The sequence below is a fragment of the Gymnodraco acuticeps genome, unplaced genomic scaffold, assembly GCF_902827175.1.
Source record: "Gymnodraco acuticeps unplaced genomic scaffold, fGymAcu1.1, whole genome shotgun sequence".
Taxonomy (NCBI): Eukaryota; Metazoa; Chordata; class Actinopteri; order Perciformes; family Bathydraconidae; genus Gymnodraco; species Gymnodraco acuticeps.
In genome coordinates, this window is record NW_022991064.1 from 1,789,079 (window position 1) to 1,807,000 (window position 17,922).

The 17,922-nt window shown below is 40.4% G+C and overlaps 2 protein-coding genes across 2 annotated transcripts in view; one reads left to right on the top strand and one right to left on the bottom strand.

Moving 5' to 3' along the window:
* Positions 1-646: 646 nt before the first annotated feature.
* On the bottom strand, positions 647-10,307 carry sf3a3 (splicing factor 3a, subunit 3). Its single transcript, XM_034236755.1, is given in 18 exon segments — positions 647-900; positions 2,161-2,216; positions 2,303-2,393; positions 2,478-2,588; positions 3,102-3,266; positions 4,390-4,459; positions 4,539-4,646; positions 4,777-4,844; positions 5,072-5,140; positions 6,007-6,145; positions 7,277-7,300; positions 7,302-7,357; positions 7,450-7,541; positions 8,345-8,417; positions 8,499-8,604; positions 8,724-8,776; positions 9,853-9,900; positions 10,010-10,307. Coding segments are annotated over 18 exon segments (1,503 nt in total). The 5' UTR covers positions 10,106-10,307; the 3' UTR covers positions 647-822.
* A 7,531-nt stretch (positions 10,308-17,838) lies between these two features.
* The window catches only part of LOC117559960 (ubiquitin-conjugating enzyme E2 E2-like), a 48,155-nt gene continuing 48,071 nt past the window's right edge, over positions 17,839-17,922 (top strand). The window contains 1 exon segment of the mRNA XM_034236697.1: positions 17,839-17,922. This exon segment is cut by the window's right edge and continues 39 nt beyond it. Coding sequence (XP_034092588.1) covers positions 17,839-17,922 — 84 coding nt within the window.

The following is a 17,922-nucleotide window of genomic DNA, read 5'->3' on the forward strand; positions in this document are numbered from 1 at the left end:
ATTTCCTGCTTCTTCACACACATGCTCTCCCCAGTACAGGTTAGCTCTGAGTGTTAGCGATGCTAATGTAAACACCGACCATATTACATCCAAAACAGTCTGGCATTGTTTCTGATAGCAACGTTTCTGATTGGGCCGTGGGTCCACATTTCAGATATTACGTGATATCGGACGCAAATCTGTATCAGCTCGTTGTACCCCGTTTTTAGAGATTTGGGTACGGAGGAAAAGAGAGAGGCTTTTATTTTCTGACGCTGCGTGAGTTCCCCGACACACCGGGGACACATATTTATGTATAAAAGACATCAAAAAGTGCATTCTGCATGATAGGTCCCCTTTAAATTATCGTACTTATTTTGGTAAAGTCAATTAATGATATATCGGTAATCAAAAAGCTGTACTTGCTAATATTTTGTTACTAAAACGTATGACAAACTGATTCCTGACTCATGAGCCATGATGAAGAATGGGAGATAAACCTGTGACATGTCTCCATGCTTTAATGTTCAAAAGCTCTTTATTTTTCTCACACTGCCTGTGCTGCAGCACCTCTTTTCACCCTCTGTCTGAAACCAGAGCCCAGTCTGCTCTGATTGGTTAGCTGGCCGGCTCAGAGGAACATTAACAAACAGAGATGAAGACAAAGCTCACTGTGACAAAAGTTTATTATAGTGATCGATGGTCCCCACATTAGAAAGTTGTCAAAGGGGGTGGAGACTGTAAAACAACATTTCTACTTACAAATAAAAAGAAACATGGCTGATAAAAAATATAGCAAATCTTAGAGGACGATCGTTGGATGTTTTTTTCTTTATTGTGCGTCTACAGCAGACCCTGCCTCTTCAGATCCTCGTACGTCTTCTTGTTCACCACGTTACCGCTGGAGTCCTCGTACTCCTCCTGAAACACAGGCAGGGACGCCAAGGTTACAAATATAACTAGGACTTCAATTAATGATCAATCTGAATATATTTTTCTATAAATGTGCTGGTATTTATAAGTTGATCCTTACTTTGATATCTACGTAAAATAATTTAGGTGATAGAGAATATGTGATGGTGCTGCCTGGTAGATGAATGTGTTACTTAGTGTGGAAATGAGCTAATAGCTACATCTGGCTTAAACCATCTCCTCTCTTTTGAATATAATATGTTTATGCATGGTTCAATAATGAATCATGTCTTATAATAGTTAAGAATTTGGGATCAAATGTAAGAAAATGGAGAAAAGTATTATATTTTTTAAATGTCTTGTTCTTTCAGGCAAAAACATTTCACATATATTCACTTTAACCAGGGGTGTCAAACTCAAGGCCCGGGGGCCAAATCCGGCCCGACACTTCATTTTATGTGGCCAACAAGAGCTTGCAAAGAATATAATAAGTTTATTATAATGTTACGTGCCGCTTTACAGGAGAACGTTGCCCATAAACTACATGTCCCACAATGCATCTCACCAGGTGCATGCATGGATGTATAATAAGAACTGGATACAGCGTGGGAGGCGGGGCCTCGTTCATTCCTATGAGAGCTGCTCATTGGCGCATGAAGACAACACTTTTGAGAGAGCGAAACGTCACGAAAGTATTCATATAATCCATTCTTATAGTGCATCCATGGGTAAAGGTAAAACTGTCTTAAGTCAAAGATGAATCTCGATTGGGCCAAATTTGACCTCGAGTCACCCAAAACAATTCCGCTGGGTCTCCCCAGACCCGAACACCAAATGATACACTCAAGACCTTCAGACTTGGCTAAAATTGTCAAAAATCTGTTTGGTAGTGTGTATATATCTGTTGTGGAGGATATCATGAAGTCTGGTTCCAATACAAAAAACTAGAGCGTAGTTATTATATAACTTGAAACGGGTCACGGGAGACCCGAACACAACACAAGGCTTAAAAACTAAGAAACGAAGCAGTAAATATCCAAACGTTGACGATACTTAAAACACCATTATAACAAAAGAAATGTAAAACACCATTATAACAATTGTGATGATATTGTGAGATTGACCACTGGTTCTTTACTGTAACGCTGCCTTTAAAACCAGGAACAACAACAGAAGATCTCTACTCTCTTATTACGATACAGATGTCATTTTGTTTTATTTCCAAGTCCTGAATAAATAACCAGAATATCTGCAGATCATTTTCCTCACCTCTGTGTCCGGCTGCCACCTCTCCAACGCCTTCTGGGACTTCAGCTTCGCCCACACTGAGAAACAAACAATTCATCAAAACGAACTTTTCAAATCCTTTAAAAAAAAAAATCCAACAAACTAACGGGACTAAATCTCTTACGGGACACGGCGTCCTCGATCTGTGTGACGTTGGCGAAGTGAGCCGTGTTGGGGATTCCCAGGCAGCGCATCCCGTGAGCATGCCTCCATTCCTACAAAACAAAAAGTATTTAGTTATTTGACTTTTTCTAACAATGACAGTGTAGATTGTCATGCTCTCTGTAACATCCACGTACAGCAAAGTGCCTCTGGAAGGCTTTGGGCCCTCTGTAGGTGTAGTTCCCGCAGATCTCACAGTTGTAGTTGATGTTCAGACCGTGGAGTTTATACAGCCAGTACGGGATCGGCTGCACGGAGGAAAACAAGAGAAGAACACGAGACACATGTTAAAGAAACAAGCAGCACGTCGAGGTAGAGCATTTCAAATACACAAATGGCATCTTGTGTTTTCATGTGCAATGTTCGTATGAAATGTATTTATTGTTAAAATGCAACGTTGAGTATCTAGTGAAGCACTTTTTCAAACCAAATGGGTTTTCCACAGGTATCTCTGTTGGAAGACATTGCAGCTTATTTGCAATGTGCCCTATTGAGTAACAAGTCAGTATGTTTTGTGCATTTTATTGACAACCATCTTGCTTCCAGTCTTATATACTTCAGTTCATCTTTATCCAATAACATGCCGTCTTTCCTTTCATCTTTATTATAGTCAACCACCACCAGGAATAACCGACTGTTGTGAAAAACTAAATAAACATTGATTAGGGCGAGATGATTAGTCGTTGTTGCATGGTGTGTGTGTGTATTAGGTGCGTGTATTAGAGGTGTGTGTGTGTGTGTGTGTGTGTGTGTGTCCTCACCTTGCCGTCCCAGCCCAGCGGCAGGTTCTTGGGGTTGTAGATGATCTCGTTGTCTTCGTCCTCGCTCTCGCTGTCGCTGAGCTGCTCCTCCTCTTCCTCCTCGCGCTCCTCTCCGGTACGAGCCTGCTTCCTCTGGACGTTCTCGTGAGTCAGCTGCCTCTGCTCCTGTGACCGGAAACAATCATACAAACGGTCAGGGTTTATTCTAGAAGAAACACACAAGACACCTCCGATAAAATGTTGGATCCGGCCCCTTTATTCAGCTGTATTAACCCTCTAATCCACATTAACCAATCAGAGCAGCCTGGGCTCTGGTTTCACACAGAGGGTGAAAAGAGGGGCTGCAGCACAGGCAGTATGAAAATGAAAGCATGGAGACATGTCACAGCAGAGACACTACATCAGAGTTCCCGTTAGCCAGAAATTAGCGGACTATGACCGGTAAAGCATGCTGAAGACCGGCAAATCTAAATCTCTCCGGTCAAAATAATCCTTAGCGCAACACCGCATCAGTTGCGCCACTTATGTGACAGACAAGAATAGTCCATTCTAATGTCTAACACTTAATGTGGAGAAAGAGATGTCCTGGATGGGTTGATTGTGCGTTGATCTGTTGGTAATGCCTCGGGGTTCCGGTGGGCATGTAAACAAATACATAATGCTGCGCTATACTTTGCGGCCTCACCCGGTTGCATAGCGACGCTTATTGTTTAGGTGTCTTTTAATAAGCAGGTAGTCATATCATTAGCTAGAACTAGCTGGATCTGATCGATATGGACATAAACGCGAGTGAAGTCTAATCTGACGGGAGAGAGAGATCAGCTGCTGCCGACGAGTCGACACGCAGCTCTGCATAATCACCTGCAGCGGTGAGCGGAACAAAACACACTTCAGGTTAGAATATCACACATAGCTATTTTAATGACCTCTCAAACTACCTAAACTAGTTATAGATATGTTTAGTTTTACTGTCGGGTCACTCATTACTGGATCCGCGAGCTGCATGATACTGACGGGCTGTCAGGAGAGGGAGAGCGCTCCGTTTATTATTCCCGTGTTATTGTAAGTTACTGTTCACTTTTGAATAATGTAGTTAATCTACTATGATTAGTTTGTTTAATATCGAATCATATCAATTTATTTTAAAGCTCAATAAATAACAAAGAAGACCTTTGACCGGCACTTTTCTCATTTTGTCCGGAAGATTTAAACTTTGACGGACATGTTGACGGGAACTCTGCACTACATACTAATAACTTAAATAAATACACATGTATATTTTACTCACCCCGAGGATCTCGATGTAATCATAGACCTGAGCCTCCAGGAAGCCGATCTCTTTGTTCCTCTCTGTGTCTCTGCAGGAGTGGAGGATGGAAATGATCATTTATGATAAGAAACTGTCTGTATGAGATGTATAGCTTTACACCAACTTACTTCTTGGGGCCTTTAGCTTTGGGGTTTTTGGCGAACAGTGACGGGTCCAGTGATTCCAGAGATTTACCTTTGGTGCTGAACAGCCTCTGAGCTCGCTCCTCCAGAGTCCTGCAACACACACACACACACCAGTTTGTACAGAAAACCAATTTGCAGTATGTTTTCCAGGTGTACCACAGCCAGAAGAGGTAGATAAGTTAAACGTAATTTTTTTTCAGCATGCAAACGTCTTTCTCACCCTCCACACTTCAGCCCCAACGCCATGAGAGCAGACTTCAATCTGTCCAGACCCAAAGAGGCCAACTCCTGTGGAAGAAAACAACCAGAAAAAGCACATCAGTGAAAGCTAGGGTTGTATGTCAAATACAAATGGACAGTTATCATACTGTGTAAAGAAGAGGGCTTTACATACTATGCACACATGTACATTCACTGTAATATTGTATGAGAATTCACCATGAACATCATATACATAAATAAGCAAGCCTCTGTAAACAGTAACTCTTTAAAATATGAGTGTTTTATATTTTTACCTCCCAGGAAGAAAAGGCAGAGAGGTCCAGATGAGCTCCGGAGTGAGTCAGAGCACTACTCGTCTCTTTCTGGAAATAAAATCAGGTCAGATTAGATGAGTCACTATATCTCATAGCAGAACAATCGTTATTTATTTATATTGTACTTTCATTTGCTATCATGGTCCAATGAGACAAGAATCACACTTCACAGATTATCAATTTAGAACATCCTCCTGGGTCAAATGTTCTCATATGAAGGCCTGTACTCAACCCGTGGTCTTTAAAACAGGACATGTACACCGTGGTTTCTTAAAAACGGCTTCATAAATGTTAGGGATGCTCCGATCGATCGGGGAAGCAGAAAACCAGCAGCTCCACCCGCTGTGACGGACCGGTGAGTGGAGCAACACACACACACACACACACTAAGAGTTAGACCTAACACATTTAGCCATTTTATCTACCTCTGGAACTAGCTAAACTAGTTATACATATATTTATTCTTCACTGTCGGGTCGCTCATTACTGGATCAGTGAGCTGCATGAGATACTGACAGGCTGTCAGGAGAGGGAGAGAGAGAGGGAGAGAGAGAGAGGCTCCCGTCATTTCTCCCGTGTTATTCTCCAAAGTTAATGTAAACTTGAATAATGCACTTCATTTGAATGTAATAATTATGTTGTTTGTGGAAGCGCCAGTGAATGAGCCCCATTAACTGCGTTTTATCCCCATAGGCCCCGCCCACTCGATCTGATCGGCCGATTCCGGCCCCAAAATTGGCGACCGGAGCATCCCTAATAAATGTATTATATTGGAAGTTTTTACAGGAGCATTTGTGTATCCGTTGGGGAATATGTTCTGCGGCTGATTTGTGAGTACATCATTTGGCATCGACTCAAGAGGTCACTCTAAATATCTTCATCTCTCTGTAATGAAATGAGAAACAAGAACTCACGGGCCAGCCTGGGAACGTCCCGTTCTCCCACTTCTTCTCGAACTCCCCCAGCACCTTCCCATAGAGCTCGTTCTGATCCAGCAGAGGTTTGACCCGTTCTGTGTAATCCTGCAGATACTCCAGCAGCATCTCCAGGTACCTGCACACAGAAATGATTCATAGAAGGAAAGAAGTTCAATATGAGTTCCTTGTATATGTAAGGCATATTTATCAGCTTTACAGTCTCATTCATCCATTAAAATGTATTTTTAAATGATAAATATACAGAATTAGCTTTTAATTTGTGCATTTTTAACAGCATATAGAATAAAGATAAGGGCTAGACGTGTGGTGCTCTTCAGACTGAATCAACATAACTTCTTTAGCCACATATTTTTAATTGGGAGACTTTATTCTTAGGGAAATGACCAGAAGTGGGAAAGATTCAATTTTGGGGCCGATCGCCGGATCGAGTGGGCGGGGCCTATGGGGATCTTCCATTTAAAGTGATGTTTAAAACTCAGTTAATGCTCATTCACTGGCGCTTCCACAAACAACCAACATAATTATTACATTCAAATGAAGTACATTATTCAAGTTTACATTAACTTTGGAGAATAACACGGGAGAAATTCTCTCTCTCCCGACAGCCTGTCAGTATCTCATGCAGCTCACTGATCCAGTAATGAGTGACCCGACAGTGAAGAATAAATATATGTATAACTAGTTTAGCTAGTTCCAGAGGTAGATAAAATAGCTAAGTGTGTGTGTGCTCCGCTCACCGGTCCGTCACAGCAGGCGGAGCTGCAGGATTTCTGCTTCACACACGTTGCATACCACTATTTTATTGTCATTTTCAGACACCTTCAAATCCTGCCAGACCGGTGAAGCCATTTTGGCGAGCTTGTTTTGCCGCGCACAGAGAAAAGTGTCATGTATTTTACGTCATCATTTTACGTCATGTGATCGGCATTTTTAGAGAGCAGAGAGTGAGAATCGGCCGATATCGATCGGAGCATCCCTACTCTGAATGATGAGTTGTTATTAACTTATCCTCTGGACGATGTTTACATGTCATCCCGTCTTTCTCCCCCTAACAACTCTGTACATTTATCTACAATTAAAACCGGCATAAATTGCCCAAAAAATACCGTAAAAGCTGTAAATTGCTCTCAGTGTTGAAATCTGGCAAAAATGATGGACGGCCTTAACTTTGGTGGAAGAAATGGCGGTGCCTGCTCAGTTTAGTGCAACCCCTGGGTCTGATGGGTAATAAATCAGGTGGACCTACTTTTTGTACTCTGCGTTCTTCCGTCTTTGGGATGTCAAACAGCTGGTCGAATGAAGACAGGAAGGAGATGTACTCCAGTTTCTGAGGAGGAAGAGTAAAGGTGGTGGTTAAAAATAAATGTGACTTATGTTTGGAGTAAGTCTGAGTAATGTGGACGTTAAGAAGATCCTCACCTCGGCTCCCTTCAGGTTGATGAACTTCAGGTAGCAGTCGTGGAGGTCGAGGTAACGGCCGTATCCTTCCTCATCAGAGAACTCCACCAGGTCTGAGGAAGGTGAATAAAATCAGAGCCGAGTAATTACAGAAAACGTCCTCTATTTAATTCTCTTTGAGCAGGTTTTTAATTCATATTATCTTGGCTCTTTAACGACTGTTTCCTTTCATGAAATGCCATTCTATAATGTGTTTCTTCTGCAGCTATGACATGCTTTGGATTTCAAGTCTATCCCAATTTGACATGTACCGTTTTAGTTGTGCAAAAGATAGCCTTGATTAAATCCTGTTGTGAGACGGAGCCTAAAATAAAAATATTAGATCTGGATTGAGACTAGGGCTGCACAATATATCGTGTCGTGACGATAATCAATACATTTTTTTTTGGGGACGTGCGATATGAAGTAGGCAAATGCACTCAAACACGTCATGTTACAATTATTTTGCTGCTTGCGACAAAAGAAAAAACTTGCGCGGCTCTCATGTCAGGGGTACTTGAGTGAGTGACAGCAAACCACACATCACAATCAAATCTCCAAAGCAACCGGACAGTGATTAAAAGGTAAAAACACTAGTTTCATGTGTTTCTCCAGGGCAGTTCGGCGCTGCTAACCGAGCTAGCTCAGCTTGTTGCTCTGATAACTTAAGATCCAGACGTCCGTGACTAAAATCCTTCATCCGGTTAAACATAGTTAGAAAAATACCAATTGTATAGCATTAAAGTTCAAGAAAGGATGGTTTGCGGACATAAAAAACTGTCTTTTCTTCAATTCCTGTATTTTTTTCATATCGCAAGGGGGAAGAAATTGCAATGTCAGTTTTTTCCAATATCGTGCAGCCCTAATTGAGACGTACTTTGCTCCTCCTCGGTGGGATTATCTCTGGCCTTCATCAGCTCATCAAACTCTGCAGACATGGGGATGGAAATCTATGGAAACACATGAAAACAGTATTGTTAATATCCCATAGTACAGATAGTCTAATTTACAAGTACGTAGACGTTAACTACCTCATTGGGGTGTTTTCTGTGGAACTCCTTTATCTGTTTCAGTCTGTTGTAGAACTCTGCAAACTCATTTGGTCCTGAGATCGCAGCCAGTTCGTCCTTTCTCATTCTGTAACAAGAAAAAGAACACACATGTTACTACCTGTGTGTTACTTTAGAGAATACGGTTCCAACAACACCTGTAATATAGAGAAGAGCCGTTTTACCACATGTCATTTAGTCACTTACCCGTCTTTGTCTTCGTAGGAGTCTCTGACAGTTAAGCTGACGTCCATATACCTCTGTGAAAAGATAAAAGCACTGTCAGACTGTCTTTGTTTTTACATTTCATTTAGCTGACATTTATCAGAAGCACGAGCAACGATAAATATCAAGAATACTGCAAGTACATCATCTTTTAATAAGCCAAACAATTTAAAAGGGCTACTGCTGCATTGTCTAAGTTCTTCATACAGAAGTGAGAGTTTTCTTTTCATTAGCCAAGATGCAGAGAGGCGTGTGGCGCAGGTTCAAACCCCACTGGGCAAGACACTTCACCCCAAATTGCTCTTGTGGGGATTGCCCACAGTATTGAGTATGTAAGTCGCTTTGGATAAAAGCGTATAACAAGTTAAATGTAATGGTAACGCATGTTGAGCTTATAGCCACTGTTTAATGTACTGGATTCAGAAAGATTGGAGGGAATTTGACCCTGAAACATCAGTACTTACTATATATCAATATTTACCAGAAAAAGCACGTTTCTGCATATGACACAATATGTATGTGTGGATCATTACAGCTGCCATGGCCTTACACATATTGAATGCTATGTTTAGTTAGTTGGACATCGATTTTTCTTTTTAATAATCAGAAATGGGCCTTAAGTAAAAACAAAGATTAAGAACTTTACATACTGATATTTACACTTTACTTTACATTTGAAATTAGCTGTAATTTGGTCCCTTCATATGTTTATTTGTCAGATAGTCTGCAGATGTACATCTTTCACTATCAACATTTATGTTCTACTCTTTATTTCCACATTATTCGCAATGCCTTGTTTACATGCTGCTGTAACGAAAAAGTCTCCCAATTTGGGATCCATAAAGTAAATCTGATCATATGTTGAGATGTAACTCACTTTTTTTTTTACCCCAAAGCGTTCTAAGTAAGAATGCAGGCATATTTAATCATTTGAATAGACATTAGGCTGATAGATTTTAAGTGTGTGGATTATTTGTCACTATATCCTCTATGAACATGTAGCTCTGAAAACAAGTAATGTAAACAACAGTAAAAAAAAGTCAAACTTAGCTATCTTAGCTAACCGGTGCTAACGTTGGGAGTTTATTAACAAATAAAAGCTTCAACTTACATCCAACATCGCTCTTGTTCTGTGGTCCGAGTTAATCTGTTCCCGCAGCTGTTCGAAAAATAAACACAATGTGAAAACACAAGTTAATTTACACAGGTTTCCCATCCTAGCATATAAAGCTAATGCTAAGCTAATGCTAACAGAAGAGCTAGTTTACCGTTGATTTCTTGTGTAGCATTTCTTTAGTTTTAGTATCCATTAGCCTCTCCTTCTCTTCGTGGTAGCGACGCTGTTGCTCTAAAATCGTCTCCATGGTTTATTAATGTGTTTTTCCGTTTATAAAAAAGAAGAGATAATGCTACTAACTAGTTAGCATTAAAATGAACCAACAGCCGTTTAAGAGACGTTTGTTTTCATGGCGCATGTTGAGGAGGGGAAGGTCGGTCGCTGAAGTCGGTACAGTGAAACATGGACCGAAATTAAAAGGTTCCGGGTGACAGAAAAACCATGGACAATTTGTGTTTATACGTTTTCAATTCATTAGTTTAAAAGATAAATGTTATAAAATATTCTAATAATACCACACTGGAACAAATAGTGCTACTTAAGTAAACAATATATAGTACATTACAGTGGCGAGCCATGAGTTTTATACCTAGGCCCTCCCTTCCCACGAACAAAAAAAAAGAAGAGTTATTACGTCACTTTGTATACTTCCGCGGATATCAAAACAACTGCCCCGGGGTGTAAAAAAGCATAAATGACAGCGACCCTCTACCACACAAAGCAACACCATTTATATAAACACCTATCATGACAGGGCACCCACAGCCAAGTAACAATTAAATGAATTAAGTCAGCACGGCGGCCCACATTGAAAATGATTCAGGCCTACCTTTGATGATCAAATGACACAAAGTCCATCCTCCTGTCCTTTTGGATGAAGCACTTGATGGCGGGTCATGCAGCTGATCCTTTGCTACTCCAATTTATCATTGTAAATCAATCTTTAAAATGACTCGGTTAATAATTTCGCAACTATCACTGACATGAGCCATCATGAACGAACTTATGCTAATCATAAATCTATCGATTCGATTTATGATTCGAAAATTATAAAAGTAGGGTAGACATGTGGATATTATCCGGCTGAACAAAACGTGCATTTATCTAACACGTTCGTTTTCCACAGACCTTATTTCGAGCTATTTTCCAAATCCTATGGAAGAAATCCCATTGCTTTTTTGTTGAGGGAACCCATGCAATTGTAATGTCATTTGACATAGTGTCTCGTTGAGTTACTATAGCGGGCCCTCTGTGCATTTACAGCAGGACCACCAATCAGCTCCTATCTTCACCTCGCAGAGACGAGCTTCTTTCATTTAACCCTTCACATTCAAACAGAAACTGAAAACAGGGCAGATTCGAAGGATTTATTTCTTTGGAAATGTTATTTTAAATACAATTAAATCAAGTTATGTTGGTAAAACTAATGAAAAATATAACTAACAAAATGTTTTTTTAATGTTTTCAAATATAATTTTTAGAATATCTTAGGACCTCGCCACTGGTACATTAAGTTATTTAGATGATATTTAAAGATTAGATAAAGAGATAAGGTGTTTTTTAAAGCTGTTCATGGATTATAGTGTTTATTTATTTCTAGAAGTTAAATTCAGAAGGAAAATATAATTCAGATATTTAAAAAATACGTGCACTGGAGAAAATAGTACTTCAATTATCAATGTATAACATAAGATAAGATATACTTTATTGATCTCAATTTGGGAATTGTTTTCGATACAGCAGGATGTAAACAAGGCATTGCACATAATGTGAAAATAAAGGAGTACAAAATAAACAGACATAAACAACTAAAAACATCCCAAAATTGAATATAAAAACAGACATTTTAAGTAAAAAAATATGTAATGATGGGTCAATTAAATTATTTAGATTATATTTTAGGATGAGATAAAGACCTGAGTTGTTTTTAAAGCTCTGTCTGTTCAATAAAACAAATTGAGCCTGTATGAACAGGCTCAATTTGTTTTATTGAATTGCATAATGGGACCCTGCATTCCTACAGTAGCAGGTCACCAAAGCAAAGGCATCACTAACAACGTCCATTGCTCTAGGGCTCCATGCATCTGAGTGAATGGACCATAAATAATTAACATCTCAGAAATCAGATGTTGAAATTCTGTTGCAGCAGGCTTTTGTTCTAAGCAGGATGGATTGGCGCCTTTAGTGTATTCCTGTGTTTTGTACTTCCTTTGTAGTCTCCTCTCTCTCTCGCCTCACTCTCCATTCTTCTCTCTCTCTTCTATCTCTCCTCTCTCTCCTCATCTCTCAACTTCTCTCTCCGTCTCTCCTCTCTCTGATCCTCTCTCTCTTCCGTCTCGTCTCCTCTCCTCTCTCTCTCTCCTCTCTCGCTCTCTCTCCACCACACTATCATCAAAAGCTGCAGAACGCTCCAACAGAGCACACCGTCGCGTGCACACGCGTGGGAGCGCGCACGGAGGCGGTCTGATTCGTCAAGCGGCAGGAAACAAAAGACATCATCGGAAATGAGGAAACTGTGCAAAAACATAGAAGATTAAACAAGCGTTTTATTAAAATACACCCAGGGCCGTTTCTAGCTTTTGGGGGCCCTATGCAGGATGCTGTTTGGGGGCCTAGTTTTTACAGTTTTTTAACTACAATGGGGGGATTCCGAAGCCTTTAAGATTATCTGTGGAGATGCATCAATCTGTTACACTTTAAGAGGAAAACAGGCTAATTTCACGAAAACCAGGCAATTGAAACTTACAAACAATTATATTAAAAAGGTAAACATTAAGGCTCCTCTACCTCAATAAATGCAAGAGATGCAGCATTTTCTCAAAAAATGTTTAATTTACATTTTTCATCTTCCTCAGACGTCATTCATTGGGTGACAGCCCAATGATGATTTGGACTTTATTACCCCACAAACACAAGCCACAGCTTTGCTATCATTGCAGTTTAGTTGTGTTTATATCCTACATTTGATTTTCAAGCATATAATGCTTCACCGAACACACAGGAGGGGGCTTGGCTGTCTACATTACATGTTACTTGTTAGATGCTTTTATCCAAAGCGACTTACATACTCAATACTGTGGTCAATCCCCGCAGGAGCAATTTGGGGCGAAGTGTCTTGCCCATGGGACACAAAGACATGCTGACTGCAGTGGGGTTTGAACCTGTGCTCCCCTGATCCGAACACCAACGCTCTAATCCACTGCGCCACAGCTGCCCTACAAATAAAGATGGCTAATTTTAATTCTCCCCAAATATATTAAGGCTGAACCTGAACTTTCAGCTTGGGGGCCCCCCTTGGCCGTGGGGGCCCATAACCAGGGATGCACATAACTGAGAGGCTGATAACTACAGCTCAGTGAGGTAAAGGACTCTGAGTGTTTAGATAGTTCACTTAGTCTAAGTTCAAACGGTTTGGTCACAATTTATGTAAACACATATTTCCAAGGCACTCCTTTATAATTATTGGGATAAACAGGTTTGAAATCATTCCAATGTATACTATAGGACAGTAACCAAAAAATATCCTTTAAAACTGGAGCGATAAAAAAAATGCATAAATAAATGTTAAGGTAAATAAGATATGAATGAACAACACAAATAAAATAAGTTACATCCATTTGTTATTGGCTATGGTAGGTTATTGGTTATGTTCACATACTTATTTGATTACATCCACTTGTCTAAGATGACAACAGAGACTTCAACCCAAAACCAGCTGTTGACTTGTGGATGCAAGCAGCTAATCGCAGACTCAACCAGAGAGGAAGTAGTAGGCCTACATCATCAGCTACCATGTCTGACAGAGAGGAAGACAGTGAGGAGAACAGTCAGGAGGAGTGATGACAGCTTTGTAGGATTACTGGTCGTGCTAATGTTGTCTTGTGTTCACCTCTGCATGTGTGTTCAGTGTTCACCTCTGCATGTGTGTTCTGTGTTCACCTCTGCATGTGTGTTCAGTGTTCACCTCTGCATGTGTGTTCAGTGTCTGGCAAATAAAGTCAAGACCCCCTCAAAAGTTACGGTTTATTTTATTTTAAGGATGAGCACCAAGCAACATCTCCAGGTGCTCCTTTGAGAACCAGGGCAAAAAACGTTATGTGCACCCCTGCCCATAGCGTGTGATTGTGAGCAAAAAAATGACATTGTTTGTAGGCTATATATTTTTTCATTGTCTATTTTTATTTTTGAAAAACAGATTGTGCAAGTTGTACAACCGACTACAATTGTGTCACTGTCACTTATAAGCAAATTAAAAAAAACTAAAAGAACAACAGAGGTATCAAATTAAAGACTAAAATATATATATATTATATATAGGCCTACGATTATTTAAAGGTCCCATGTCATGCTTTTCCAGTTATTACCCGTCCCCTTGTGTGTTATGAAGGTTTTTATGCATGTAAACGGTCTGCAAAGTCACAAACCTTCAAAGTACACACCCTTAAAACTCTAACACAGAAAATACCTGTCTATGCTGCCCCAGAACGCTTCTTTTTCTATGTTTTTCTTCCAGGAACCAATTGACGTAACGACGACCCAATTGATCAATTGGTCCAAATGGACCAATCCGCGGAGCTCCTCACACACGCACACGCACACACACACACACACACACACACACACACCCACACCACACACACACACACACACACACACACAACACACACACACACACACACACTCAGCCAGCCTTATTTTTTCTCAGCTGCAGCTCCGCGGATTTTCTCAGCCTGGACTCAGCCCGAGACAGCGGGACACGGCGAGTATCCGCTCATTGTATTCCCGTTTTTAAAAGATTTGGGTACGGAGGAAAAGAGAAAGGGTTTTATTTTCTGACAATGCGTGAGTTCCCCGGCGCACCGGGGACACATATTTATGTAGGTTAAAAGGACATCAAAAAGTGCATTTTGCATGATAGGTCCCTTTAACAGACAGTATAGTTACCCACTGGTAACTATGATTTAAAATGATGTGTTTTTTGGTGATCTGACCATCTGTACATCAAACAGCATATATTTTTTAAAGGATAATAAAATATGCAACGTTATTGGTCCGAGGAGCGGACATTCTCAAAAATTAAGAACATTGCATTTAAAGGCTTACAATAGTAGCCTACCAGAAACATGCAAATGTTTTGTTTTATGATGTCTTGGTATATAGTTAATTGTTTTTAATTTTGCAAAGAAGGTGTGCTTGGATTGGTTTGTTAAATACTGTATATGCGTATGTGTTTAATTTCCTTTATTTGACACTGTATACATTATAAATAGCTGTGCAAACATGTATATGCTGAAGTACATCACCTCATTCTTTTATTTGAAACCAGGAAACCGGAAGCTCTTCGTGTAACCACGCGGTAACCTGACGGTGGCGGTTTGGCACATTCTCTCGCAGTCAGTCAAAGCAGCGGGACACCCAGCGGTACGGATTACGGAATAAACAGTGGACATTTTCACACATTTCCCCCGCATAGGTGCGTCCAGCCTGCGTATAAAGGTGAGAGCCGACCGTATTCTCAACTCTACAGATAGATATTTAAGGGTTTATTAGGTTATTTTGCAGAGGGAGGGGGCGGCGGTGGCGGAGGGGGCATCCATTCCTGCCTTTTGTGCTGTGGAGCATATTTGGCAGAGGTCAGTATATTGGCTCTGGTGTTACACTTCGAATAAGTGTGTTGTTATGGGTTATGGAAGTTTAGCTCAGTCGGTTGAACAGGCGAACAATGTCCAGAGACGGTCGGAACTCGGCTCGAAACCATACTGAACCGAGCTCGAATCCCACCTCTGGTTCCCCATTTAGAGCTTACATTAAAGGCACTGGTTGCTCACATTTAAAAAATAACTGTGTTGTCGAGCTTAATATCTATATGTATTTATTAGTTTATTCCACTCATGGCAATTATTATACAACAACACATGTACACAAGACAAAAAAGTCTTATTTTACCTGCCCCTTATTAAAAAAAGAGGAAAGAAATCGATGGTCTGTCAGCCACAGTTGTTCACACATACTTACAGTAACATGAAACCAACATCAAGTCAACCACAACAATCTACCATCAGCAACACATCTGGATGTCGCACAGAGAGGCTGTCTTGCTGTGTTTAACTCCCCGCAGAGAGCCACCAAGCCCGGGGATTCATCCTCATTATCTCCTTCCCGAACTCCGTCCAGAAAATCCATAATTTAAACACATAATCCCCTCAAACCGTGTAAATAAAGTCCTCGAGGATGCCGTAAAAGACATTAAAAAAACTGCTGACATCCACGGTTTCATCCGGTGTACACCCACTGCACCAAAAAACCCTTTAAATTCAGTTAAATCTAACTGATTTTTATCCAAATAGAGTAAAAAACCGTCAAATAAACAAGTGGAGATGCCTCAACTTGTTTTAAGCCTGACAACATACGTGCATTTAGAAAACGTTTTAAGTTAATTGCAATACAACAACGTGTTTACCAACAAGCAAAGCAGCATTAAGCTATTTTTAGTGAATTTGACATGTTGGTCTTTTCATTGTTTCATTCCGTGTACACACTGCACCAAACAGCCATTTAAATCCAATACAATCTTACTATTTTAATACAAAAGAGCCCTAAAACTAACAATTGTTATTTTCAAAATACTTGCATCCATAAATTGTTAAAAGTTAAATACATACAACAATGTGTTGCATGTGTATCAGAACGCAACGCTGTATTCAGTTATCTATTATTAGCTGCCAAATGTTTGTAGTGAATTTGACAAGTGTATTGGGACTTATTTAAAAAGGTATAGCTTCATTTGTCATTAGTTTTATTGGTTTTCTTGAAACTTAAAGACTAAATATTATCAGTATATTACTTAAAAGCAGTAAACAATTAATTGTCTGGGCTTTAAAATAAGCAAAGTAAACGGGTATAAATCTGGTTTTAAGTTTGCTATTTAGACATTTTTTTTAAAGCAGGATGTCACTGGCCACACTTAGCAGGTAAACCTTTGTGGAAGCTACCTTGAAATAACAAACCCAAACCACCCCTTAATCCAAGTGTAAAGTAAAATAAATATGATATCTACATGTGGTTTCTCTTTGCAGTGTGGTTTTCTGCAGGCCTGCTCAGTAACACGCACTTCTGGAAGCTTCCCCTCCTGTTGATGGTTACATTTCAGCTGACAGTTTCACACCTGAAGGGCTCTGCTGTGTCAGCATCTTTTACTTGCCCTGTGTTTATTCTAAACTGGAAATGCACGGCAGCAGCTGATACCCTGAGGATTCCAGCATATGCATGTTTAACCTTTTGAAATCACGCCGCTCTGTGTCATCCTATAACCCGTTTAATCCCCCAATTATCTCCCATATCAGCTGCTCATCTAATTGCATCAGATTGCCTGTGAGCAGCGGCTGTTAGTCAAATGTCAGGATCCGAGTCCTCCGTCGTGTTTATTGAACAATCTGTCCTTACCTGTGTCCGATTTGATATTAATTTCAGCTCGGCAGCAGAAAGGCTCGAGCAGCCAGTCGTCTGTATCATACGTTTTTCATAGCGGGACCCGGGAATGTAAATGGAAGCATTCACCTTGACATTCACACACACTCACACACAATTACACACACACACACGGACGGATGGATGAGCTGGATTCAGCGAACATGACCTTGTGTTGTAGGTGTCTTTCATTATTGAGGCTTGTGAGCAGCAGACGTTCTCAGATATAACAAATCTGTACAAGATGCAAACGTATTATTGTCAAATGTAGTTTCGGCAATAACAATCTGAAGTCTCAGGTCCTCCATTTGCATACAGAAGATGTGAAAAAGATCAAGAAATAAAACAGTGCAAGTTAAATGCAGGAATAAAGACTATATATACAAGTAAAATAGAATGAGATTGCAGAATGTAAAATGAAATACTTCGATCAGATAGACCCTTATCAAACCGTGCAGTCCTGATAACCCTGCGTGTGTGTGTGTGGTGTGTGTGTGTGTGTGTAGAGTCAGCATGTCCAGTGAGGTGCAGCCGAGGCCGGACAACAGCCCCAACACCAGCGGGGGAAGCTCGGACGCGGAGCAGAGGGAGGCGGCC